Genomic DNA, 27,919 nt, shown 5'->3' on the forward strand with positions numbered 1-27,919 from the left:
TTTCCCAGGACACCGCGCGGCGGGAGCGTGGGTGGGGCTATGCAGATTAGGAGGCTCGGGGGCGGGGCGGTTGCAGCAGCGGCGGTGGTGGCGGTGGCGGCCGGGGAGGGTCAGTTGGAGGGAGGCACTCGCTGAGGCAGCAGGAGGTTTTCGGCCCGAGGCCCCCTAAAGGGACTTTAGCCCGCAGTGACTGGCCCCGTGCCTGACCCACTGTCGCTCACCTACCTACTCCTCCACCCACTCACCCCCTCCCAGCGGCGGTGGCAGCGGCGGCGGCGGCGGCGGCAGCGGCGGCGGCATCGGCAGCGGCATCGGCGCCACCTCCTCCTCTCACCCTGAGCATAGCAGCCAAGGATGATAAACACCCAGGACAGGTAACGGGCCTGGCCCCGGCTCCCCGCCCCCTGAGTCCTTGCAGCCCTCCCACGTACCCGTCCCTTTCCTTGCCTCTGGTCCGACCAGGCCCTATCCCTCCCCCTCCCCCTTCCTTCCCCTTCCCTCTTCCCCCCTCCTCCTGCAAATCGGCCCCATCCATTTCCCTTCCCCCAACTGGATCTCTCCCTCCTAAGCCTCTAACCCCGCTCCTTCCTCCGTGGGTCACCCCGGACCAGGCTCATCTCACCCTCTTTCCCCAATTAGCCATCATCCCTCTCAACTAGGCACATCCCGTCCATTCCTAATCATTAAATTGGGCCCCATTCTTCTCTCCCCCCAAAACTAGGCCCCATCTCCCCACCAAGGGTTCCCACTCTTCCCCTTTCTTATTCTAAAGATATCCTCTTCCCTTATTTCTACCTTTTCCCCCAAACTCTCCCTTCCCCCCAATTAGTTTCATTCTTCCCTTCAAGGCTACACAGCTCAATCCTTTCCTGCCTCTTAACAGGTCCCCATCCCTACCTCCCTCCCCCCCCAAAAAAAACCACAAAACAACAAGAAAAAACAGATACACACGCACCCCCCCCACCTCCAAACAGGCCTTTCCCTAACCAGGCCTCAGCCCTCCTTTCCTCTCCCCAAATTCGACCCCCTCTTAAAGTTGGTTCTGTCCTTGTATTCTCTTCTCTCTTATCGTGTCATATATCCTTCCTCACCCTAAACTAGGTTCCATCCCTAGCTTTTAACATTGGATCCCATTTTACCCATTCATTCTTTCAAATGAACTAGGCCCTGGCTTGCTCCCTGATTCCTTCTCCCAAGCTGTTGCCTTTTCTAATTGAGACCAACCATTCTTATGTTGGGCTTTTTCACTTCCATTGTCCAACTCTCTCCCTTCCATATGATCCCCTTACCTGCAGCTCTTTTCCTTTAAACTTAATCCCAGCTTTTTACCTGCCCTCCAATCAGGACCTACCTTCTGTTCTCTCTCCAAATACTGGGTCCCTTAAAACAAGGTCCTCTAACAACTGAACTCTTATGCCCTACCCCTATTTCTACTTTTTCAAAATTAGATCCTAGTTTTCTCACTACACCAACCCCAATTCTCCTAAAGCTATGTGCCATTCTTTCCCCAAACCTGGTGTATAGCTTCTACCTAAATTAGACTCCTTGTTTCTCCTTGACCTCCACCCCCACATGTATAGCAGAAATCTTAAAATTTGTCCCCAGTAGACCAGGTAATTTGGGTCCTACCCATCCTAGGTGATAGCTCCTTAGTTCTACACAAACTGGACTCTGGTTGCTTCCCTCCACACTAAACTTGTCCCATTTGGCATCTCAGTCCATATCTTATCCCTTAAAGGATTCATGTTGCACCCTTAAACTTGGCACTTTCCACCCAAAATCAAACTTGTTACTTTCCTAGTGTGCCTGTAGAATAGGCCTCAGAACTCAAGCTTTCAACTAGGCCTTATTCTTCCTCAAAACTGATTCAGTCCCTCAAAGCCCATTTTACATTAGCTCACCTCCCAAACTGAATTTAATTTCTTCATTTAAATCAGGCCTTAATTTACCTAACCCCTCCCAAACTGGTTCTAACCTTCACATATCCATGCTGTCCCTATTTCACATTTCCTACCACTTAAGTCAGATCCCCTAGACTTCTTAGTTGGTCTTAGTTTGCTCACTGCCAGCCTTTTGTTCCTGTTTTATTTAGGTTGCTTCAGCTGCAGCAGGTCTCCTACACAATTTAAGGGTTCTTACTTCTTCAGGATTTATTTGTTTCTTCTAGTTCCTTTTCAGAATGATACACAAAAACATCTCTCCAACCTTTTTTTCAGCTACTTTTCCCCCATTTCATTCAGCATCCCACCTGTTTCCTTGCCACCTGAAGAAACAAAAGCTTGTCGACATTTCCTGGTTGGTTTTCAAACCAGTTTGTCCCATCGGCTGCCCCTAGCCTCCCTCTGCTTACATACCTATTCTGTTGTTTGTTCTTCAGCTTCTTTTCAACCTCTTTATTCATCCCCCTTTGGCTTTCCATCTCTTCATCCATATTCTCAGAGAGGTTAAGAGAAGGTTTGACGGCCAATTAAGAACCTGGGACACCAGGATGGTGGAGGCTGAGTTGGTGTGGTAGTGTGAGAGAAGCAGAAAGTGAAAAGTATGTGTGTATGGGGGGGGAACTGCGCCCTATAGGGATGAAGGGAAGTAGGGGAACCTTGCAAAGCTCTGAGGACCCAGCACACTTATAAAGTGTGGTGGAGGCTGAACTGGTCTGTCAGTATGTAAGAAGCAAAAGGTCAAATAATGTTCCCTTCTCCAGGGATGGAAGAAAGTGCTGGAACCTACAATGCTCTTTAGTCCCTTTAGGATTTTGCTGGCCAGCTTTCCATAGGTGTTAAGGACAGTGTTTTAGTGAAGGCTGGGAGATTGTGTGGCCTTTTTGGGCTCTTCACCACCTCTCTATGGTGATAAGAGACTGAGCTTTTCTAGGGTGAGACCTGTAGAAATAAAGGGGCTTTGGAAAGCATTAAGTGAGGAGGTACCATAGATTAAGGTCTCATGCTCAGTGTTCTGTCAGTACTTTTATGACCTTGGGCAAATTATCTTTCTGGGCCTCAATTGCTTCATCTGTCAGAAGAGAAGAGGACTAAATTATACTTAAGGACCCTTCTGATGCTGTGTGCTGATGATATTTGTGATCTAAGAGGCTGGATGTATGAAAGACAAGGAGCCTGGGGGGGGCTAAACAAGAGCCTAGGTTTCAATTAGGCTCACCCACACTGTTGCCTAGGAGTTAGGTGTGTGTGTATGTATGAGAAGAGGGTATCTCACTGCTCTGAATTATGACAGTTATATTTCTGTAGCTTTTCTACAAGTCTCCTCTGGCCCTCCCCTTTCTTTCTAAAAGGAATTCTGATAGAGAGTACAAACTAGGGATTCTGATAAGAGCTGGATACTCTTCCCAGTCAGTGTTCTTGGTGTTTGGTATCCACTGAGAGCGCTGGCTGGGAGTTAAACTCCCATTGGGGGTGGGGAGGGGATGGGATTTCTGGCTGGCTTGGCCCCTATGAAAAACTCAGGAGGTGGAGGTTAGGTTTCCTGGAAGAAGTTGCAGGGCAGCTTGTGTTGTGTTTTGAAAACAAGACTTTTCCTTTTCCTTTCCTATCTGATTGGTGCTTATGAAATGTCAGAATTCCTGTTCTTACAGGGGAGAGGCATAGGTATATAATATAATCCAACAAACATGTATTAAGTGCCTCTTGTATGCTTTTAGGATGTAATTTAAACTTGAGCAAATTTGTTTTTGCATCAGGTTAGGAGTCTTTCTTGACTGTAGAGGACTTGGTATCTGGTAGATAGAGTGAGTTTGGTTCAGATGACAGTTACATTTATCATGCAGGGTGAGTGCACGAAGAGACTAGTTGTGATTTGGGTATAAAGGTCCCAAGTTTCCCCATCTGTACAATGAAGCCTTGTCCTGGTGGGAACCTCGTTAAATTGTTTTGTGTGGCTTTTGGAGGGACAGAAGGATAGGGCCAAATCAATTGCCTGACAAAAATCACTGAATGGATTCCTGGGAAATAGAATTTCTGCCTTCTAAAAAGGGGGAAGTCGCCTTTTTTTTCTGGCACTGTAACCTTACTAGAAGCAGGAACTTTGCATTTCTAGTGTTTGCCTTCAAGGTCATCCCCTTAAGATATTCAATCTTGAAACTGTCAAGAAGCCCCTCAAATTGGAGGTGTACTTCAGAAAACTGTGTGAGTTATTAATAGCATTTCCCACTTTGCCAATGAATCCAAATTTAGCTTCTGAGAACTGCTCAGTAATATATAGAGGGGAGTGGGATGGGGGTGGGGTAGATATTATTCATTTGTAGTTCTTTAAAAACAACAACAGTAATTCATACCTTCTTAAAGCTGCTTTGAGGTTGGTTCCATGGTTCAGAAGGTTCTGAAGTCTTTTTGCAAGATATAGTCCAGAAATTATTTAGTAGATGGGTTATGAAATGTTACTAGGTAGGAATGGGCTAGGTAAAAATTTTCTTTTAGCAACAGAATGATAAAAGGCTTTGTATGAAATACAGCCACCTTAAAAAAAAATCTTCTAGGCCTTTGGTTCTATGTAAACAATGAAGTAATTCCATCCAGGGACTTGGAAAAGGAGGTTGGGGCCAAGAGCTTGTGTTGCTTGTGTCACAGTAAACCACAGTTAGCCAGGATCAAGTGAAATCAAGTTCCTCTTTGGGGTCCTAATTACTTAAGTACCTGCTGTCCTTTGGCAATGTTTGTGACTACCTTCTGCAAAGGATGTGGAATAGAAAGCAGCTTTAATAAGGAGCATTTCTTTCCTTAGGGAAACAACCCTTCTCAGGAGCAAGGTTTGGTTAGTGATGCACAGAAATCCTTCTTTAGCTGTCACCACAAATAGATTTCACAGAGAAAATCAAACCCTAGTTTTGCTTTGGAGCTGTGATTGCTCTGGGAGTGATGTCATAGTTTTCCTCCACAACAGTGCTTAGCATGCAGGCTTCTTTGGAACAGAGTAGCTTTGGTGAAATGACTTAGGCTTGGCTTCTGCCCAAGGACCCTTTCTCATTTGCAAGGGAAATTGGCAAAAAGCACTTTAATTGTGGTGCCCCTTTCCTAGCAGTAGTGGTCATATTCTTCATCTCTCTCCTTTTTTCTGTTACTCTTTGCTGGACTGAATGGCAGCCTTAGATATGTTTGTTCTTACTCTTGTCTCAGGACCAGTGATTGGAGGAGGCAACCCTGGTCTCAGTGTAAAAGTAGCCTAAATGAAGGGAACCTTGGAACATGGGGGAAAGACACTGATAGATCCCAGGGATATGGGTGTGGGAGCCATATACCCAAGAGATTCTGTGGGGGGAGAATGAGCAATACCAAGAATCATGATGTATTCCTTTTTCCCATTTGACATGGCACCTGACTGCCAGGGTCATCCAGCCCTCCTGTGGCAGGTAATGGAAACCTTAAAAGAACAGGTACTACTTTACCCAAGAAAAATGACTTTCCAAATGTGGAACAATAAAGAGCAAATCATTGGGCATTTGGAATTGAATATTGTACTCTTTGAGATATGGCTGAATAGAAGTTAGCTCTAGAATGAATTCCATATCATGACACTGTCGCACCAACAATGCTGTTTATGCCTTATGTGTGGGTATACTTTGCTTTAAGCAAAACTGAAATATAAAAATTTAGGCTGACATAAAGTAAATTTAGGGGTTGATTTTTCATTTAACAAAAAGATTCTTTGCTTTATTAAGAGTGATTTACTGTCTGACTCGTTTAAATAGCAAACTCTTAGAACATTTGAAATACAACACAATTTGAATTGCACAAATATGATTTATACATGACTTTCCTCAGGAATGTATTAAATAAGGTCAGTTTCTACAGCCAGGCTATAAAATAGCATAACCTGTGCTCTTTGGGGGACTATACACACTTTAAATAAAAGCTGCTAGGATGTGGTACCAGAATAGCATTCCCAAGGAGTATTTCTCAGGATACAGCCAACTGTAACTGGGAAAATAAAAGGCTGGTAACTAATGGTCTATCATCTCCTAACTTCTTTCCAGGATGACTTGTGTTGTGGATGCCTCCTGATGCCCATTTCCAGAGGCTTTTTGTTTTGTTTAATGATGCCTCCAAAACATGGTGGGCTCAGCTGGGGGTTTAAGTTTAGGCTGATAAATTTGGCTTTTAATCTCCCTGATCTTTTCTGCCTCATGATTTGAGCCTCTCAAATCACCCTTTCTGTGGTAAAGATTAAAACCCCCACAGTGGATCAAGCAGGATATAAATGGGGATTGGAAAAGGCTGAACTTTAGGCCAATTAGAAGCAGGACTCAACATGTGTGAAATCTAACCAGGTATGAGTTTTGTGAAGGGCAGCATTCTTGTATTCAGGAATCATAATTTATGCTATATTAGTCCCTCTTGTCCACATTGGATTCACTGTTTATGGTGGGATTGGTTTAGATGGTATTTTTTATCACAACTATCTTTGGAACACAATAGTTAATTATGGCAGAAAAAAGGATTGTGGGGTGCCTTCATGACCTTAAATTTTTGTCCTACTACTAAGTTTAATTACAACACAAGCCTATTTTAAAAATTAAAATAGTTTTTGAAAGAGAAGCAGTTCATAGTCAGTTTGGGGGGGAGGGGAACAACGACACACAGATATATTATGTAATGAAAGAGACTTAATTATTGATTACTTGTGATCCTTCACTGTGTAATTCATCCAATACCATAGTTGATTATCTTAGGAAACTGGAAGTGGCTTTGGTGGGGGTCCTGAAATGATTTTTTCTAGGTTGGCCTTCTGGAGAGATCTCTGAAACTTGTGTGGACTGTGTGGGGAAGGAGAAAAAAGTCCCCAGGATAGTTCTCAGCCATCTTCAAGTTGCAGAATAAAAGTGAACTAAATGATTTGTTGTCATGGTATAAACTTATGTTTATTTGAAGAGTAGAAAATTCATAAAACCAAAGGACAAAGGGACTACTGAACCTAAAAAGATTAATTCTTCTGCTGACCCTATTGTTACCATTATTTGCCAATCAAACTTCTGAACACTGAGAATAAAACCTTGTGGCTGAACCTGTAAGTTAGTGGGGCCCATACCATTCAGGTTAGCTCAGGAAAGGGTTTCTGCCATTTGGAGGGAACAGACAGGATCTCTGGGATATTTCTTTTGGTCTGAGTTTAGCCATCTACAGAATAAGGGGATTGAAGTAGCTGACCTTTAGGGTCCCTTCTTGTTGATATAGATTACCTACTCAATGATTTTTGAGAAAAAGTCTCTTGAAGGTAGAGATGTGAACAAGTTTCATGTTACCTCTCTCTGTATGTTTTTTCATCTGTAAAGTTAGGGGTGAGATTTTATCATCTTCGATTCCTTCCAGCTTGAAATTCTACAAGGAGCTCCACAATCTTGGGCCTTTTCTGGAAAAAAAAAGTTACTTACTATCTGAATATATACCCCTAATCTAGGTTGCCAACATCAGTTGCTTTCTCTACAGTGGGACAGATAAACCTACATGCCATTCTTGTGGGACTTTTCAGTTTGAGTAATAGGTGGCTCCTTAGGAATAGCAAATGATCATATATTGTGGGGGCTCATTATTTTGGTGAAAAGCCTGTCTCAGATCATAGATCATAGTCAATTTTCCAGTGACTGCTCGGTCCCATAGGTTAGTTAAGTAGCTCAGGTGGGGTTTGAATCCAGATCCTCTGATTTGTACTAGGCTGCCTTATTTTTTCCTGTCAGAGCAAGAAAATTATTCTGTTATTCTGTCCCTTAAAATAGTGGCTCCCCTTGGAAGGAATCACATTATCCCAGTGACCTCAAGAAAAAATAGCTATGTTCTTGAGAACAGTTTGTAGCAAACTGCTTTGCCATGCCTTTTCTGGCCTGGGTAGGTTTGGCTGGATTCTGGGTTGGGGTCTGGTTTGAATGAAGGATGATTTCCTGAAGAGTGGCTGATGTTGCAAAAATTTCCTTTTGTTCATTGGTATCTGTCAGTCTGGTACCTTTTCCAATTACATTTCCCAGATGTACTTCTGCCCTTGAGTTGGATTTTTGAGGTCTTAGACTTCTTGAGGCAGGTTGTATTGAGGGCTTTAGGATATGGTCCCCTACTTTCTTAGGCCAGGTTGGAATGTGGCACTGCTGGTAGTGATAACAAGAAAAAAGCCACTCACTACTTGAGGGTTCCACCAAAACTTGCAGTGTTGGGGACTGAGGGACCATTTCCAGAGTGTGGAGCCAATGCAAAGGCCTGACTGTATCATGCAGTTTTAAGTGAGGCAGAAGGCACTACGAGAAACTGTGCCTTTCTTCCTATGAATTGGTTAGCATTTTCATGTCATTCTCCTATAGCTGCTTTTCCTGGAGGCATTTGTGCCTAGGAAGTGGATGTCAGGTACAGGACAGTCAGACCAGTGGTCAGGAGCCATGTATATGTATAGGAAAACCTGGCATGTGCTTGACTTGACAACCCATTGGCTTTGAGGCAAGCTATTGATGGAAAGAAGGAGTTATCCTGCTGGCCATGAAAGAAGCAACCAGGCTCATTCTGGGTTCACTTCATCAGGAGTCTTGGATGTGTACCCTTTGTATGTCATTAAGAGAGAGGCCCCTCCAGACTTTTTCTGCTTTTGATAAGCCTGTGAATTGGCATGCTGCAGCACTCCTTCCTTCCTGTTTAGCCACCCTTTAATAATTCCCATTAAACTTGTGCTCTGATGTTTATAAAGCTACTTCCTCTTAATTCTGTGAGGTAGGTGGTGTAAGTATTTATTAGTACCTTGTTTTACAAACGGTGAAACTGAAACGCAGGAGAGTTATAAGTAACAACTATGCTTACACAGCTTTTAAGTTACAGAGCGAGAATTTGAACCTAGGTCTCCTGATTTCAAGTTTCCAATATTTCCATTATTGTTTTTTAATGTAATTCTGTGTGTGTCTGTGGGTCTTCATCTTAAGCTTGAATGGACTTCACTGGCACCACCATAGTCATCCTTCATTCCATCATTGTTGAATACTTAATAATTTGTTTAGAGGATTAAGAGTGAACCCAGGGGGGGATGGCTAGGTGGTATAGCGAATAGAGCACCGGCCCTGGCGTCAGGAGGACCTGAGGTCAGATCCAGCCTCAGACACTCAACACAAAACTAGTTGTGTGACCTTGGGCAAGTCACTTAACCCCAATTGCCCTACCTTCCCCTCTCCAAAAAAAAAAAAAGTAAACCCAGGTCCCTGTGGAAAACCTTGATAAAGCATCAGATGCCTTGTGTAGAACAGTTGGGCTATAAGTTCATCTCTTAGTTTGGATTTGGCTTTTGGACTTTTGAGTGATTTGGGCAAGTGATTTTTCTTTTTTTCTTACCTTCTATTCCTCTGGCTTAGGTGAGGAGGCTTGGTAATGAGTACTTAGCTCTTTAAGGATATGGCTTTGGTTCCTGTTTTCTTGAGATCCCATATTCCTCCTAACTCCAGCAGGGAGCTGCCATTGTAGTCTTTGTGGCCTGTGTTGGGTAATAACACTTAAGCAGGCAGGGGAATTATAATCCCTTCTTTCTTGAGCATGCTGGGCCTGCCATCTTCAGTTCTGTGTCTGCCATGCAAAAGGCAGGATCAAGTTCCTCTTGAAAGCTGGCTGCCCCTTTGAGAAATCTATTTGTAGATGTTTGTTTATCAGAGATGTGAGCTCTTCTGGTCAGGCATCTCCAGCCGGTCTTCTTTGGCAGTGTTCCAGGCTTTCCTGGGGCCTCCCTTCTCCTCTACAGGAAGGCTGGCTTCCTCAAGTCCACACCACCACCACCACCACCACCACCACCACCACCACCTCCCCCTCCCCCCCCAAAAAAACGGAAGTAGGGCTGGCAATCAGGAATGAAGCAATGAAGACAATGGCTTAGTTTGACTTAAAATTTTTAGTAGGAGAGCATTATTTTGGGGGGGTTGGATAATAGTATGTCAGGGTGTGAGGTAAATCTTTGAGCTAACCTTATTTCTCTCTCCACTTCTTCTCTCTTCCAGTAATATTTTACCTTTGAGTAACTGTCCCCAGCTTCAGTGCTGCAGGCACATTGTTCCAGGGCCTCTGTGGTGCTCCTGATGCCCCTCACCCACTGTCGAAGATCCCCGGTGGGCGAGGGGGCGGCAGGGATCCTTCTCTCTCAGCTCTAATATATAAGGTAAGGGAGTCTGTGGGGAAATGAGTTGGGAGGGACTGAGTCCAGGGGCTGCGCTTCATTCTGCTGTGTTCTTGTCATGCTATCAACAAAGTTCTGAAATCTTTTGAGGGCTGGAACCACATCTACCAAGTCTATTTCTTTATATTAGAACTGAATAAGGCAAGGAAGAAGTTAACTTCCATGGTAGTTGGTGGCTAGCTTGAATACATTGGCTGCTATAGAGATAGGAATATTGATCCTCAGGCTAGGGAGAATTTGTGTTGGGTCAGTTCAGTTGTAAGGAGGTCTTTAAAAGCGGGAAGCTATTAAATGGGCTTCCTTAAAGGCCTTTTCCAGCCTTGTTCACTTTCAAATCCTGCACCCACCTTGCTCAGTAAGAGGCCTAGTGCTCAATGCCGACTTTCCAGTGTTTACTAGCCAACACTTTAGAAACAGAATATCAAGGACTGGTTGGTGAGGTGAGAGTGGGATCCCTTCTAGGAACCTCCTGCTTTTCCTGAAAGTAAATGAGGGCTGAGGGAGGGATCTGAGAGGCTGTGTATAAGGGCTATGTACGGGTCCAGGTTAAGCCAAATTGACTCCAGGTCAACCAAAATGGAAACAAATCCAGGGGAACCTTGTGGTTTTCTGTTACCCTTTGCCTTGGACGTTTTGGTGTTTCCATTGCAAGGATCTGATTAATGGTGAGTTCTGTTCTTTGAAGCCCTTTCATTTCCTGGCCTTAGACTTTAGTACCATCCCATTTTCCAGAGTTTGGTATGATGAGCTAATGTATTAGCCTTAGGCTCCCTCCTTCAAGGATTGAAGCCTAGGGCTATGTTTGGTTTTTCTGAGTTTGGGACTGGAAGATTAAAAGAGCAGGCTAGGTGATAGCACAGGTCTGGAGAATCTCTGGATGAAGATAGTGTTATGAAACTTCTCTTTAGCAGCCTTGTGGATCGTAGGCCCCAGTCTGCTATGAGCCTTAGGTCAGGAGAGACCCGGTTGAGGCAGGACATCAGTAACCTGTGGTACCCAAGCCTTGTACTCTAGCCCCATTATCCTGCTGTAGAGGCTTCCTCAAAGGTTTCTAGCTCTTCCTCCCCAATGGAAAGCAGTTGGCTAGACTGAGGGACTAAGCAACAGTTTAATTTGGATTGTGCATAGCTCTTCTTTCAAACTAACCCTCATACTGGTTGTTCTGCTTAAGATTAGGCCAAGATGACCTCTCTGCAAATATTTGTTATAGAGGATGGAGGAAGGATACTGTGGCCCTAGTATAGCAGCTACCTTGCCCTCTTTCCTGATGTCCCTTCTAGGACGAGAAGCTCACTGTGACCCAGGACCTCCCAGTACACGATGGGAAGCCTCACATTGTCCACTTCCAGTATGAGGTCACTGAGGTGAAGGTCTCTTCCTGGGATGCAGTCCTGTCCAGCCAGAGCCTGTTTGTGGAAATCCCAGATGGGTTATTAGCCGATGGGAGCAAAGAAGGGTAAGGAGTGAGTGGCTTTCCTGCTGCTCCTTGAAAGTGATGCTATGGGTTAGGTGGGAATTAGTTGTTCAAGGGAAGCCTGTGGTCTGGGACAGCTAGCCCTCTTCCCCTAGTACTGGGCATCCTAAACCTTTACTGTGCTATTTCACAATAGGTTATCTTTACCCAGTAACATAGGCCTTGTTGCAGGTTATAATTAAAGGAGATCCTTATCACATTAACCAGATCCCTAAATTCTTTTGAGGGCTGGAACCAAATCCCCTAGTGAGATGTCTATGATGTTGATAAGTTGATGGTACTGCTCAGAAACATTGGGTAGGTCCAGTGGACTGGAGCTGCGGTAGCTAAGTTTCCTGCAACTGCCAGGCTGTTCACGACAGTCCCAGGGAGTTGCTTTTTGCACACCTCTGCAGGGCTTCTGGTGGCCTCAGATCCTCCTCCCAAGGTACACAAGTGGTGTCTGCTGCATTTCATCTCCAGAAGTGCTAATTTCACTTCAAAATGAAAGGCTCTCATTTATCAACAGATTCAATCAAGTCTTTCTTTACTTATAATAGCAGACATTTGTGTCGTGCTTTCATGTCACTAAAGCACTTCATGTATATAATGTAATTTGAGGCTAACAGCAACCCAATAGGTAGGTACCATTTCTATTTAAAAAATGAGAAAATGGAGACTCACTCATGTCATGGCAGAGGTGGGATTTGAACAGGGACCTTCCTTCTTGACTCTTATTTCACATTCATTCTTTCCACTATACTTGAGAAGCTAAAGCTAAGCTTGCTGAGTAAGAAAGAATCCCTAGGGGCCTTAAAACAGGAGCCCTTCCAAAGAACCTCCATAGCTCACCAGGATGAAAAATCTGAAGGCTTTAGTGGGTCCTGGGAGGCATGGGCCTTTGGCCTAGATTAACACCCTCTGGGCATCATCTACTGCAGATTGTTAGCACTGCTGGAGTTTGCTGAAGAGAAGATGAAAGTCAACTATGTCTTCATCTGCTTCAGGAAGGGCCGGGAGGACAGAGGTGAGCAGCCAACATAGACTCAAAGATGTGGTTACCAATGGACATTAGGGATGAAAGGGGGGATGAGTGGTGGCTAACTGGGAGGGTCAGGGTTCTGGTTGCTGTTGGACAGTCCTAGAAACCCCAAGGAAAAGACCTGGGGATCCTAGTGTGCTGTACCTGGAAGACGTGATGAGGACTGTTCTGTTCTGGGACATTTTATCTTTAGTCTTCCTTTGGTGTGGGCCTGGCTGAGGGTGAGGAGCACCCATTCTGCATCCCTCACTGGGGCTCCCATGCTCTGTTTCTGCAGCTCCACTTCTGAAGACCTTCAGCTTTCTGGGCTTTGAGATTGTGCGTCCAGGCCATCCTTGTGTGCCCTCGAGGCCAGACGTGATGTTCATGGTTTACCCCCTGGACCAGAACTCATCTGACGAGGACTAGATGCAATGGAGGAGGCCACTTTGACCAAGAGCCACAGCAGGGGACTGGGGAAGGGACAGGCAGCCCTGGGGTGGAGGGGGCTCCATGCTGCCAAGGGAAGGACGCTGTAGGGCTCAAGGTGAGGGTCTCCTAATTGTGTTCTCGGAGTTGACTCGTTGAAATGTGTTTTCCATAAAGAACAGTATAAACATATTATCCACATGTAATCACCAATAGTAAATGAAGATGTTTATGAACTGGCATTAGAAGCTTTTTAAACTGCGTTGTGTGGTGTACCCTAGCCTAGGGGAGAGCATTGCCTGTAGCACGGGGCTGTCCAGGCACAGGGGCAAGCAGGGAGGGCTGGTGGGCATCACTGTGAGGCTCTAGTTCCCCTGCTTTTGGTCTTTCTTTTCTTGCTTTAAACATTTGTGTATCTTTCTTTGCTCTTAGCCCATCACTTGGGGCCCCTTGGAGGGTGTCCCCCTGATATATCCCTTGAGATGTAGCTAAGTTGTTTTTTTTTAAATGACACTTGATTACAGTCCTCCTCTTCATATGGTATATACATTTGCCTTGGAGTAAGAAACACCAGTCTCTGGTGTAACCCCTCTTTACAGCTTAGTGCTATCCTGGCTTTTGGTTAAGCAGTCTTAGTCTGTTTAGTGTTACCACTGCATTCGATAAAGGGGCATTCAAGTTCCCTTCCACCACCAGGACTTATATTTAGGGCCCAGGCTTCTTGGCTCTCAGTTCTTCTGCCAGCACCAGGGGTTTCCACTCCTGGCCGCTGGCCTGGGATCCCAATGTTTCCTTCCTAGGCTTGGAGAGCTAAGAAAGCAACTCATAGCCTGGGAGTAGGGAAAAACTATTCATTGGGTCTGGGTGATACTTCGGATGAAGTGACAGAGTTCTCTGCCCCTCCCCCCACTCTCATTCCCCAGAGCAGAGCCGGACTATAGTCATCTGCCCTACCCAGTCTGGGAAAGGTGGGAGGTAGAAGGGAGTAAGTGGCAGAAGTGGCCTGCACCCTTATTTTCACTTAACAGCTTGTTTCTTAGGGAGAAGGGGAGAGAGTAGGTGAGCAGGGCGCTGGTCTGACCCATCCAAGCTGGTGAACTGGGTTGGTCCTTTTGGGGAGGGGGGGGTGGTAAGAGTGTGTTGTGTTACTGTGTCAATAAACTGGTTTAAAGTTATGGTTGCTTTCTCTTCTCTTTCCCCTGCCAGTGTGACCTGCTATGATTAACAGTGGCTTCTTTTAACACTTCTGCTTAAAGTAAGGTCAGAGGGTAGACTGGAACAATGGAGAACCTCTAGCTGGCCGGGAGGAGGGACAAGGGGAGAGTGCATGGTTTACTACCCTGGAAACAGTAACAGTTTTTCTGCAAGAGCTGGCCTCCTGTCCTTACAGCCTAGGGTCTCTAGGGTCCCATTTATGCTTGCCAGGCTCAGGAGATTAAGGGTCCAGAACACATTACCAGTGGTACCCTGGAGAGACCTCTACATACACATTAGTTCTGGCATAACTTGAGATGACCCTGTGGGAAACAGCTCTTAATACCTGGCTTGCTTTACCTATGGGGATTACTGCCTAGAGGATGAGCTTTAGGCAAAGCCTGAATGACTTTCCATTACTGCTAAAGAACTTCAAATTTAAGGTCTAAAAATGTGCTTAAAGTAGAAGGCCATTTTAACTTCTAATTTGCAGTCCCCTTTTTCCTCTACTGGGATTCCTGATCTTTTGCTAATGAATGCTTCTCCTCCTTTCCCAGGAACAGTATGAACATTCTTCCCCCTCTCCTGGAACCTCTCTAATGCCTCAAAAGTTAGGCCTCGGTATTCTGCTGGGTGCCGCTCTACAATATCTAGCTGGAAATGGATGTATTTTGCCTTCTCACCTGATTGATAGTTCTCCTTTCCATAACTCATTTTCCTCTGTTTTCTGGGCCTGATGCTCATGAACAGCTGCCCAGAGGTATACTGCCAGAGCAGGAATGAACTTGAAGCCAATTGCTTTGACTTGGGAAGGCTCAGAGCTAGTAGCTAGGGTTGAGCAGATTCATCCAAAGAAATTTTGAGGGCAGTGGCTATAGGGTGAGCAGTGCCAAGAGACTAGCAGGGAAGACAGATGAATGTTGATTGAGAAGCTAAACTTAAACTTTATACAAAGAAAAAGTGGGGCTACAATGATGAAATAAGGAAAATGAGGGTGGGGGAAGGGAGCAGGAGTCAGTACCACTAAGTTTAGGCAGGAATTGTAGCAATGATCCAAATCTTGGGTCCTCTCCTTCTGAGGCAGAGGCAGAGGCAGAAGCAGAAGTGGATGAGAATGATTCTCAGGAGTTTGCTGCCCTCTTGTGGTGGCTCCTCATAGACAGGCCTAGATAATGGAACTTCGTACACTAGGGAAGGCAATTCCTTTGAGGCAAGAATGGGGACCTTTTTTTTTCCCTGTGAGGGCCACTGACTCAAAAAAAAAAAAAATCAACCAAGGGCCACTTAAGCAATTTTTTGGGGGGAAAATAAAAACATTTTTTCCCACCTTCCTGGAAGAAGGAAAGACATTAAACTCACTTGATATTAAAATTATTAAAATTCAATGTTTTAAAAATTAACTTTTTCTATACCATGGTCAACTAGAGGTAAGGGAAAAAGATAAATAGCCATAGAGGGAAAAACAAAAGCTAGGAAATGGGCTCACTTGAGCCTAAATTTTAGATTGTTCCACTGCCCTGTGGCTTTATAATAGTTGCTAAACACTATTCACAACCTTCAGTTGTTCTTTATAGTAGACCTGAGATTGTTCTGAATGAGATGTCTACAGCAGATAAATTATTCTTTGGGCTGCAGTGATCAGAGTCAACCTATAGGCTAGATTTTTGTATAGGGCAGGAGTTAGTAGACAGATAACTCCTTATTCATCCCCAAAAGTTTATAAATCTAATTTTTGGGTAGGTTTTTAATCATACAAATTGTAGTTTCCAGTTAGCTGCACAGCTTTAACATAAATTAATCTCCCCTGTCACAACCTTAGAGATGGGATGTACCCAAGTACCCAAATGCCCCACAGCACCTTTGGGCATTGGGACCTACATGTGAAAAAAGAAGAGGTTGTGAAGGTGGGAGAAATTTTAGGTGTAGGAAAAGGTGAACATCTGCACTGAGCCACCCAAAGCTTTGGAGCGTACCAGATACAGCCTGTCACGAACCATGAGAGAAGGCTATGAATCAAAACGGAAGGAGAGGAGGGGTAAGGGTCCAAACATGGGAGTGTGTGTGGGGTGAAACAGGTTGGGGAACACTAGTAGCTGAGTGCAGCTCTGTGGCACACACTTGGGAGAAATAACCAGCAGCCCTCACAGGTTTGTGATTGTCTCTTAAAAAGATTTATTTTCTCTTCTTGCCTGAATGTACAAAGGCAAAAAGAGTACAGTTTGTATATATATATATATATATATATATTTATATATATATAAAAAACAAGGAACTTGGTAATGTACACTTTACAGAAGGGAAGAATCAGGAAGACTGAAATCAAACCCAACAGAGCAGCTCCAATGGAACAAGCTATAAACAGCAACACTGCCCCTCCTTGCCAGGCCCAGCCTATTCCCAATGGGCTGAACACCATGGCAAGGAGCTGGGCTGGGGAGAGGAGTTGAATAAAGGGGCCTGGGGGGGTGGAGGGAGGGGTTCATCCTGGGACAGCCCCCTGGCTACGGGCTAAACATAAGTTCTTCGGTTTCCCCAGTACCACCACAAAGAGCAAAGCAGGGCCCATTTCTTGTGGGGCCTGCTAACTGCCTGGTCAAAGCCCCTGAGAGGCTTCAGAGTAGCTCTTGGGTCCTGGGGTTGGAGAAGGCAGAGCAGCAGCTGACATGGAGAATTCCCTTCTCAAAGCCTGTAAGAAATTGGCTCTATTCCTTCTGTGAACTCCCCACTGACCTCCCTTGACCTGTCCAGGGAGTGGGAGAAGGGGCTCGGACCAATCACTCTGCATTCTCACACTCCCCTTGATATGGTACTTTTATCTTGGTACTAACTAGATGTCTTGCAGAGCTGGGGCATAAGGATAAGGAGAAAGAAACAGACTAACCCTCAAATCACAGCCCTATTCATTTCAAGTGGGAATTCAGTGCTGCCCTCAGCTTAATGGATAGGCTAGAGACAGGTCCCAGGCCTTGTTAAAACCTTCTTCCCTTTCTTCACAGCTTCTCAAAGCTTTTTAAAAGCCTTCTTTCAATGGGGAGCTTCCAACAAGCAGTATCTTTGCAGTCCTGTGCAAAGATAACTTGGTTTGCTCTGGCCTGGGCTCTTGGCTTCCCCCTCCACCCCCCAAGGGAATCCTTACTATAGTCTTTCAAATGTCAAGAATGTTATGGTTCCCTCAATGGTCCCAATTGTGCCTGGAAGTCCTGAGGCCTGAGGTAGGAGTGCAAATCCTCCACTTAACATTTTTCAACTCCATCTCCTCCAAGTTAGCAGCCTCATACCTGCTACCACAGTGTGACTGGCAGGACAGGGAGAGAAGCCTGGGCCTGGCAAAGGGCCAGGAGTCTGGGAATGGGAAGAAGCATGTTGCCTGCTTTTGCTGCCATCTTTTCTTTTGAGCCCTTCCTCCCTGACACTGGGGGAAGGTCTTGGATATAGGGATCAAAGAGCCAAACATTAGTTTAATAATAAAGAAAATAAAGAGAAAAAGCTGTTCCCTTCTGAAGAACCCCGAGCCCATCCCACTGATCCACCAGCCACCTCATCTCTATGTTATAGAGTGAGACAGATGGAGCAAGAGTTTGGGGCCATGCCCGCCCAATGGGAAAGAAAACTACCCCAAACAATTTCCAAACAATTCTTTACAGTATGTACAGAGCACGCCGCAGGACGGCGCCACAGATACAAAACACACAACAATATTTAAAAACAAACAGGAACGGTGAGATGGGCCACTGGCTCAGCCCCACAGCAGCCTGGGAAGTTACAATGCAGACTAGGCCCCAGAATGAGCTCTTGAGTGGTGGCTGGTCTCAGGGGAGGGGCCCTGGACCCAAGTCCAGTAGCCTCCTTGAAGGGAAGTCACTGCTCCGAGCACAGCCTATTGGGAGCAGTATAAAGTAGGGAGAATAATTAGGGGGAGAGGGTGACTGCTTGATGGCCTGCGATGAGGTCTGAAAATAGCAGCTTTGCAGAGGAAGGAGGCTTCGTACCCAACTAGGGCAAAGGGAGAGGCATGGATCCCCAAAAAGGAAAGCCCTGTAGGCTGACTGCCCCATCTTTTCCACCTCCAGGGATCCCCACAATTCTTAGAAAACAATCTCAGCTGGGTATTGTGCTTGCCCCAATAACCCTGCTACCCTAGGAGGCAGAGCCAGGTTCCTATTCCCAGCTGCTTCCTTCTGGCATTCAGGTCATAAAAAGCTTTCCTCTACCCAGCCTGGCCTGGCCTCTCTCCCAGAGGCCCAAGGGGAAAGGGGAGGGAAGAAATACCCCAAACAAGTTCCCTCAAAGAACTCAGAGGCTGATCTCTGGAAGCAACATCCTTAGAGGTCCTTTAAGCACAGCTACCCTGCCCCCTGTGGTCCACATCTTCCAGAGGCAAGGCAGCAGGCTCAATGCTGGCTGGAGTTCCCCAACAAAAGGGGAAGGGTAGGGAGAATGAATCTCTGATCTTCGAAACTTCTTTTCTTAAGGGCTTAAGGTCCCTCCCCCAGCCAACAACCCCTATAAAATAGACGTGTATTACATATAAACGGCTTATATTGGCACACATGGAGGTTAGAGAGTTATATAAAATCAAGTACACATGTACAGAAAGGGACAAGGGTTGCACGTGTGCATAGCCCTAAATGAGGAGGACACAGAGATGGCTGACTGTGGACAGTGTCTCCAAGATCTTCTGGGTATTCCAGGGGCTGTCTCCCTAGCACTACCCTAGGAAGAAAAGGCAGGTTTCAGAGTTTCTAGCCCCCGAAGGACCCCAGATTTCCCATATCAGAAGTAGGTGGTATTTTTCTCTGCCTGAGAGTTGGGCACTGGGAGGGAAAGAAGAGGTGAGGGTGAGACCCCCTAAAAAGAGGAACAGAAAGAGCGGTAAGAACAAAGAAAAGGCCAAGGAGTTAAAAAGGTAGAAAAAAGGAAAAGGAATTGGGAGACAAACAGCAGGACCTTGAAAAGGAGGATGGGGGAGAAGGCTCCATTTTATAGGCCCTGTTGATACTCAAATTATAGTTCCCAGCTTTCCTAGGGGGATCCAGTAGGTGGGCTCTGTGCTGGTGCTGGGGTTAAGGGTATAGAAACCTCAAAATATAGAAGCCTTCCTCTTGGGTCCTCTGGGTGGGGACATGGGTGTTCCTGTATGGGTTAGGCTCTGAGCACAGGCACACACATATGTGCATAGGGAAGGGGGAGAAGGGATCTTCGTTTCTGATGACTTTGTTTTCACAACCACAGAGAAAACAGCCCTAAAATTTCTTTCCTGAGATTCTAATTCCTCTGCTTGCTTCCAGTCCCTGGTGCCCCAGCTTCTGGGGAGATGAAGGGTCTGGTGGTGGTAGAGATGGGGGGGGGGGGGTGATTGCCGCGCTTTCTTCAGACCCCACCTGGTGTCAGGGGTGCGCCCCCTGAGGGTGACCATGATGGGGTCTCTTGGTTGGAGAGGGGGCTCAGGAAATGGAGCAGTGACTTCCCTGGGCCTGAAGCAATGCCCCCAGATTACAACCGATGCCTTTACCCCTGCTGTGACCACAACAGTCACTGTGGCCAAGAGAATAAATACTTTTGCTAAGTACCAGCTCTCCAGCTCCTGAGGAGGAGGGAGGGACGGGGAGTCCAGGGGTCTGGTGGAGGGGAGATTGCCAAGGATCTGCCTCCAGTCTCCGTGAGAATGGCCAACAGGATGATCAACACCATTCAACTGATGTCTAATGGCACCTCCAGCACCTCCTCGGGTCACCGGCCTCGGAGCCCACATTATCCCAGAGCTTCAGGTCCTGCCAGAGGAGACATGGATGTTCAGCAGCTTACAAGCCACAAGGTGGCGTCCCAGGAAAAAAAAAATCAGTTGGAAAAGTGCTGTGTTGGAATCAGGTTTCCTGAGGTGACTCCAGGAACAGGGGAAGGGACTAAAGGTTTCTCCCATGAGTCAGAGAAATTATTCTTGAGTTCTAGAAGATATATGTGGAAGGGACCTTAGAGATCATCAAACCCCTCAATTTGTAGATGAGTTAAATAAGAAAAACTGTGACTTATCCTAGGGTTAAACAGATACTAAGCCGCAAAGCCTGGATTTGAACCCAGACTCGGACTCCAAATCCCCTTAGGTTTTTTCCACTACATACACAAACTTCTCACAGCTGTTTTCCCCAGGAGCAAATGGCTTGGTCAAGGCTTATGTATATGAAAGGCATTGTTATCATATTATAATTTGCCTTCCTATTCTCTGGAGATTGTAAAAGAATCTTAGTAGATGATTCAAGTCCACTTTCTAGCCAGAGGCCCTCCCCAAAGTGTTTTTAGAGACCCAAACATGTCTCTTTGTTCCCCATCTACATGAAGTACCTACCATTCTCACCTCCGGGGGGGTGGGTAGAGTGAGGGAGCTGAGCCTTGCTGGCTGGCCACAATGGCTGTAGAAGAAAGACCTGAAGGAGAAGGAGAGGGTGTTACAGACCAATCTTCCTGAGGACTTGTAACTGACTCCCCTTCCCCTCTTGGAGGGATCACTAGATTTTGTTTTTCCAAACCCTGTGTTCTACAGAAGGAACACTCTCTTTCACTAGTGGTGGTTGATGGAAGCCAGGATGACCAATTACTTTTTCCCAGTCCTGGGGAACCTACTCATGTATCTTGTCTAAACTTAAAAGGGCCTATTATTTTGGGAGTCTGGACCTAACCTAAGAGCTTCAGGAGAAAAGGAAATGCTCCCATTTATCTTTGTCACAGAATGCCACAGACCTCAGACATCACCTAATCCATTTTCTTCCTCTTCCATGTGGGGAAACAAAGCTTGAAAGATTAAGTGACTTACATAAGGTCATATGGGCCACCAGTAACGGAGATGAGAACAGAACCCGTGTACATAAGCTCCCTCCTTGACTGGGGAGGGTTCCAGGACTCTACATGAAATATAAAGATCCAGGGAAGGTGCACTGCTCGCAGGCACCCCCAGTGGTTCATGGTTTTAGAAGGGCACGTAAAAGGGTAGGTATGGGGGAGGCCAGGGCTCACCTGCTGCATAGGGCAGGTTATACTGTGCAGGGAGGAGTGAGTACCCTAAATGGTGGTGGTGGTGGTGTGTGGACATCAGGCGCTGGGAGGGGGAGGTGCGAGGCCGGTCCACACTCCTCTCACTCCCGCTGGCTCCCCCGACGCTGCTACAGCCTCCGCCACTCCCTACCACCCCGCAGCCTCCTCGGTCTCTCTCTTGAGAAGCCTTCTCACTTATCTGGAAGGGAAGACAAACAACAAAGCCCCAAAATGAAAGACAGCTACAGATAGGCAAACAGATACACATACACCCATGGGAGAGGCAGGGGATACCAAAGCCACTCAGGACTTTCTACTGAGTTCAATCAGGAAGGAACCTGGGGAAGGAGGGAGAAGCTTGGGCTTCAGAGACTAAGAACAAGAGGGGGTGTCCCTGGTGGGCTCAACATCAAGCCAACCAAGTTAAATTGTACTCTCAACTGCTTTTCCTCTGTGGGACTGGGTCTACGTGGCTCTGTCAATGCCATACAAGCACTTACCGTGGGAGACTTGCTCTTGTAGTGGCTGGCATGCTGCTGCAAGATGTCCAGGGCCTTGGACTCTGAGCTGGACTTGCAGCTCACACTGGGGCTGGCTCTTGCCTTGTCAGCATCTTCACCCCCTGAGACCTTGCTACCATATGGGGAAAAGGAGTAGCTGGAGGGCAAATAGGAACCTAGGACAGGAGAAACAGCCATGAGGCAGGGGGAACCTTTGGTGAATCTGGGTCCCTAGGCACAAGCTGCACTAGATTTAGCTCAAATGATACTCCTATGGCTAGGACTGCTGGGTTGTCCTGGCTGGCTGGTAGGAAGCCCTTAGAAGGGAGGTACAACCCCGGGGAGCTCCTCAATCAAACTAGCTTAGGAGTTCCCCTGGGAGAAACAACGCTGACACAATTCTAAGAGGCAAAGAACACTGGCCAAAAAGAGATATTCATTTGCTTTCCTCCAGGCAACTTCTCCATATCTGGCTTGGCCCCATGGATCCAGCCCAAGAACTCTTGGGAGAGGGTTAGGGGTTGAAAAAGGAAGAAAGAAAGCAATTGTATTATATATGTTTAAAAACCTGGCTATTTCTAAGTCTGCCTTGAAATTTCTTAGCCATGAATGACTTTGTATGGTTATGATAGGTCATCTAGGACAAACTGGGGGGCTTGGGGTGAGAAAGGGCTATAGTAGCTAAAACATTTGTTGGAGGCTTCAGAAGCACTTCACTTGACAAGGGCCTAGAGCACCAGAAACCAGGAGGCAATGAATTGTATAAGTCAAGTCAACAAGCATTAACAAAGATTTACTTTCTACCTAGTAGTTTTCCTATCAATTAGCATAGGGAGATTCTGTACATGAGCTCCACAAACTATGGAGCTGGCAGCCAGTTCTGGGGAGGAGGGTGACAGGTGACACACAGAGGTACCCTTACAGGATGACACACCTTCATGAATGAGATGTTATCTAAACCATCCCTAACCGTGCTTAGACTTCTATTTCCCTGATGCTTTGGTGCCATACCTGGGTAGTTCTGCATCATGACAGCAGGCATGCCTCGATAGCTGGGATGGTTTGGGTCATAGGACTGGCTGTAGGAGTAGCCGTGCATATAGGGAATATAAGACTGATGCTGGGTGAGAGGGGAGGACACAGGCACATGGACGCTGGGCCGGGGCTCCTTGGCCCCAAGCCGGGACTCTTCAGAAGGGGGCAGTTTACAATCGCCACTTGTGCTCTCTTTCCCATCCTCCTTGGGTACAGAGTCTTTACTCCGACTTCTTTCTTCCTTCAACTTTCGGTCTCGCTCCTCCTTCCACCGCTCATCTTCTGACTTGATATCTGAGTACTTGGCGGGATAAACATATGTCCACATTCGAGGTTCCGTCTCCTGTAACAACCAGGGGTTAGGGGTTGGATGGAGTGAGGGAAAAAGAAACCTGATTCAGGCCCAGATCAGAGTGGAGACATAAGGACAGATCAGGAACCCGATTATGGGGAGCAAGTCTATGTTGGCCTTTATTGTGCTCCCCTTACAACTTAACCCAGACACCCCTCCTCCATTCTTATGCAAGAGACAAAGGAAAAGAAACAAATGTAAAAAGCAAGAAAAATAAGAGACCATATCAAAAGGGCAAATAAGGAAAGGGAGACAATTTAGGAAAATACCTTCTAAAAATAGGGATGCCCCTTTAACAGGTATTCTGGGTCATCCCTGATCCTTCTCTCACAGAGGAGAAAGGTATGAATGAATATATGAAGGGTAGAGCAGCAAACACAAAAGTGGGAAAAAAGTTGCTCATCTGTTAATCCAGGGGATGGAAGATGTTCTATTCTAACTCAAGGGCAATGTTAATTCTTAGTTCTAACCCCTCCGGTCAGAAATGAATAGGGAATGGAAGAATTATCACTACCACACTTCACAGAAGCTGGGAGGCCAAAATTACGATAAAGAATTTTCAAAAACACGATGACAGTTCGGTACAGCTGAAAGAACATCAGACTAGTAGTCAGGGGACCTGGTTCTACTCCCACACCTGCTACCAAAGTGCTGTATGACCTTGGGCATATCACTTAACTGTCAGAGAACCACAGAATTTTGGAGAGCGAAGGGACCTCAGAGATCACCAAGTCCAGTCCCCTCAGTTTACAGATGAAGAAAGAAATGTGAGGTTCTCAGGTAAGGAAAGCAGCTCAACTCGAGGTTACATGTTTGAGCTAGTGGCAAATAAGGTCAGTGATCTTTCCGCTCTCCCATCCTGCCTCTACCAAATGAAAATCAGGAGTCCCTGCCTTAGACACTTCCCTACAAGACTCAAAAGTTACAAGATTCAGAAGAGGTGATGACAGCGTTTTCAAGGTATGGAATGTACTACATGAGAGTGAGTAAGTCTACAGGTCTCATCAACCCCTTAGATACCATGTTTGTGCGATTCTTGCATGACAGCAAAATGAACACAGGGACAAGAATGGGTATGGAGGGAAAGGATGGAGAGACTGTCAAATAAGAAAAGACTTCCAGTGAGTTACCTGTCGGTACCAGAGCACCGGATCCACATCTGTCTGCCGGCCACACTCAGTGGCTGCTTTGGAGTCTGAGGCCTCCTTGCCCAGGTGGCTGGCCTCGCTCAGTTTCACCTTGAGTCCCTCGGCAGCCTGGCTGGGGAGTTTGGAGGAGTCCTCCAGCTTGGGGATGATGACTGACTTGGCAGGATCAGCCCCTGGCTCTTTGGCCTTACTAGGCCCTGACTTCACAAGGTCTGTCAAGCTGGGGGCCTTGGTGAGTGTCGGTGGAACGGATGGCTTCTGCTTCCACTCCTCCTTGAGAGCAGCCTCCCGTTCCTTCAGGCTCAGCTCCACCTTCTTCTCCAGCCCCCGCTGCTGCTGCTGCTGCTGTTCTAAGCTCTGGCGCTTCTGCTGCTCTTCATACTGCTGGCGGTAAGCTGTGTTGGTGCTGAGAAGGTGGGTGTGATAGCTCTGGTCACTGTAGCCATAGGGGGGAACATAGGCATACTGGTTATAGTACAATGACTGCATGTACATGTTAGGGCGCTGCTGAATGACAGAAGGCTGCTGACTCGAACTGCTCAGCTCTGGTTTCTTATCCTCACAGCCCTCATTCTTTACTTTTGCCTCAGTGTTCTCGGGTTCCTCATCCTTCTTCACCTTCAATGACTGGCTCTCAACTCCTGGCTGGCTGGTGGGGTTCAGAGTCCCTGGACTGGACTGTGGGTAGCCTGGAGAGTAGTAAGTTTCAAAGCCTTGGTAATAGGGAGAGTCTTTGCTCTGGGACTGAGGAGGGAAAAGAGTTTTCTTAGCCCCTTCTTTGACTAACTGGTCGGGGTCTTTTGATTTGACGCTGTCTACTTTGCCTTCCCCATCCTCTCCAGCATCTGAGATGTCAGAGTATGCAGGACTGTTGTTCTTAACAGAACCAGCTTCTGCTCCATTCTGAGTAACCACATGCAGGGGAGTCATGGGCTGGGCAGGAGTTGTGCTATCCAACCGACTGCTGCTGCCAATAGAGGGACTGGGGGCATTATCTGTAAAGCTGTATATCTTGTCTGCCTCAGCTTTGATGCTGGCCAGCCGACTCTGGTGGGGGTCTGATGAGCCATTAAGGAGGCCCTCACTTTTGGTCCGATCATCACTTGATGACTCCCTGAATGGGCTCTTGCCTTCTTCAGCTCGGCAAACTTTTCCAGGAGTCAGGGGGTTTTCAAGTTCCTTCAACTCCTTCTTCTTTTTTTCTTTCTTCTTCTTGTCCTTAGCTGGGGTCAGGGCAGGGTTGACAGTGAAAGGCTCTCCCATCACAGTAGGCTTAGGCTGAATGGGTTTGAGTTGTGGGCTGTTGGGCATGGCCTGGACGACTGTAGTAGTCAAACCAGAGGAAGAACCGGGACTAGCTGCTGTGAAGGTGGCAGTCTGGAAGGTGTAGATCTGCTGAGGGGGAATAGCAGGGGCAATGGGCCGGGCTGACTTTAAACTCTTGGAAGGAATCTTTTCAGGTTTTGAACTAGAAGGTTTTTTAGATTTATCCTTGTCCAAACATCTCTTCTCCAAAGAATCAAAGCCATCATTGCTTGTCTCATCCACTACTGAGGGACCATCCTCAGAACCATCATTAGACAGAGCCCCTGGGTCTGTGTCCCCTTCCCCGCCCAGTTTCTTCTTACAGAGGCCCTTTGTGCTGAATTTGCTAGAAGGAGAGGGGCTATGAGGTTCTACCAGTCGGACTTTTGGGGTAGCTGAGCGGGCAGGGGATAGGGAGCCTTTCTGGGAGACAGAGGCACCATTACAGCTTCCAAGGTCTGTATGCAGGGAGGGTTCCTCCCCATATTCACTGTCTCCATCAGCTTCTGGCTTGCTGTCATCATCTGTGTGTGCATGGGCCTGGTGATACTTTAATCCATTGATGTGCTTGTATTTCTTGTTGCAGTTTGGGTGGGGGCAGTCAATGAGGACTGGGGAGGGGCAATTTCTATCTAAGATGGCAGGCTCTACCTTGACCCCAGGAAGAGGCCCAGTGGCTGAGCCCATGGAATTGGTTCGGACTCGCTTGCTCCCTTTTGAGTCCTCAGAGCTAGAGTTCAGCTCCATGTCAGAGAGGGGTTTATTTTTTCGTTTGTTGGCAGAGGAAGGACTGGCCTTGACATCCTCAGTGGTCGTGCTTGGAGGAGGGCGGTGCTCTGAGGAATTCTGGCTGCCCCGGCGGCCTTTGCTATTAGCCCCTGCCCGGGTCTTGCTGCTGTTGCTGGTCCCCTTGCTGTCGGAAGCCGCAGTTGTCTCATTTACAGGTGTGTTGCTGTTGGGACGCATGCGCTTACCTCTGCCTCGGCCGTTACGCATCTCCAGGTCGCTGGTGGGGGAGTCACAGAACCTAAGCAGTAGTAGTAATAAAATAGTAATAATAACAGAAATAATAACTAGCATTTGGATAGCACTTACTATGTGCTAGGCACTGTGCTAAAAAGCAATTTACAAATATGATCTTACTAGATCTTTACAACAACCCTGAGTGTTGTTATCCCCATTTTACAGCTGAGGAAACTGAAGTAAACAGAGCTTAAATGATTTGCCCAAGGCCACACAGCTAAGAAATGTGTGAGGCCAGATCTGAACTTCCTGACTGCAGGCCCAGAGCTCTATCCACTGAACCATATAGCTGCCTAAGAAGCAAACAGCTGTTGTTAGGAATAGAAAGTCAGCGTAGGGGAGATCAGTAGGGGAGCTCTGGCTCCTGGCTGGGTGACAGGTGACTATGACTAAAGTACAGCACAGAAACAGAAAAGAACAAAAGTCTTCCCACCTTCCTCTCAAAGGAAGTCTTTCACCCTTACTAAATAGCCATGGCTGAGGGCTTTGTTGTTCTTAGTTTGTGGCACACTACAAAGCTCTGAAAACTTAGTTGGCTGTCAATTATTCCCAATCAGCACATACAATCATGGAATCTTACTGGCTAACCACAACTACAATGGCATCATCATTATCGCTAGCATTAACATAGCACTTATTATCTATGCCTTTACAACCATCTCATTTAATCTTCACAACTCTGGGAGGTTGATACTATTAGGATTCCCATATTTCAGCAGAGGAAACTGAGGCAAGTGGGGTTAAGTGATTTGCTCAAGGAAAACTAGTAGGTGTTTGAGGCAAGAACTGAACTCAGGCTTGCCGAATTCTAGGCCCCAGTGCTGTTATACACTGTGTCACATAACAAGCTGTATATTCCTCAACGTGCCATACTATGAAATATCCAAGAAAGTTCTGAACAAGGAGATGGAGTTCATGTATTTAGAAATTTCTACCAAGGATAGACCCTATTTGACTGACCAGTATCAAAGTAGTTCCTTCAAGGTACTCTGAATAATGCCTGTGATAAGAACTAAGAGGCTTAACTTATGATTTGAAGAGTATTTTGGTTTTCTTTTCCCAGAGGGTATCTTCCAGAAAATGTTACTACGACCTTTCTTCCCAAATTCAAAAGAATAGGAAGTCTGTGTCCTGTTACTGTTTATAGCTCCAACAGTTTTTTTGGAAATGGCTTAATTTGCTACCTAGATTCAGTCTATCTGCTGAACCCAATCAATATTCTATGAGTAGTTTCCAATATCCAGGCCTCAAAAAGCATGCAGCATTGTCTATTCTCTCTGACGGCTGGGAAGAACTATCAAA

At 46.4% G+C, this 27,919-nt stretch overlaps 2 protein-coding genes across 3 annotated transcripts in view; one reads left to right on the top strand and one right to left on the bottom strand.

Moving 5' to 3' along the window:
* Positions 1–31: 31 nt before the first annotated feature.
* Positions 32–14,209, top strand: OAZ2 (ornithine decarboxylase antizyme 2). Its single transcript, XM_069098324.1, is given in 6 exon segments — positions 32–374; positions 9,956–10,031; positions 10,033–10,113; positions 11,412–11,587; positions 12,526–12,611; positions 12,904–14,209. Coding segments are annotated over 6 exon segments (570 nt in total). The 5' UTR covers positions 32–354; the 3' UTR covers positions 13,035–14,209.
* Positions 14,210–16,376: 2,167 nt separating this feature from the next.
* The window catches only part of ZNF609 (zinc finger protein 609), a 264,162-nt gene continuing 252,619 nt past the window's right edge, over positions 16,377–27,919 (bottom strand). For both annotated transcript variants that reach the window (XM_069098322.1, XM_069098323.1), the window contains 6 exons: positions 24,272–26,621; positions 22,766–23,132; positions 21,755–21,930; positions 21,237–21,453; positions 20,572–20,650; positions 16,377–19,999 (listed from right to left, as the gene is read on the bottom strand). In XM_069098322.1, the coding sequence (XP_068954423.1) occupies positions 20,577–20,650; positions 21,237–21,453; positions 21,755–21,930; positions 22,766–23,132; positions 24,272–26,621 (3,184 nt within the window). In that variant the 3' untranslated portion in view covers positions 16,377–19,999; positions 20,572–20,576. The remainder of the gene's footprint in view (positions 20,000–20,571; positions 20,651–21,236; positions 21,454–21,754; positions 21,931–22,765; positions 23,133–24,271; positions 26,622–27,919) is intronic.

Source organism: Petaurus breviceps, unplaced genomic scaffold (genome assembly GCF_028583685.1).
Source record: "Petaurus breviceps papuanus isolate PSGF00001 unplaced genomic scaffold, PetGlider_PUasm1.0 37, whole genome shotgun sequence".
Lineage (NCBI taxonomy): Eukaryota > Metazoa > Chordata > Mammalia > Diprotodontia > Petauridae > Petaurus > Petaurus breviceps.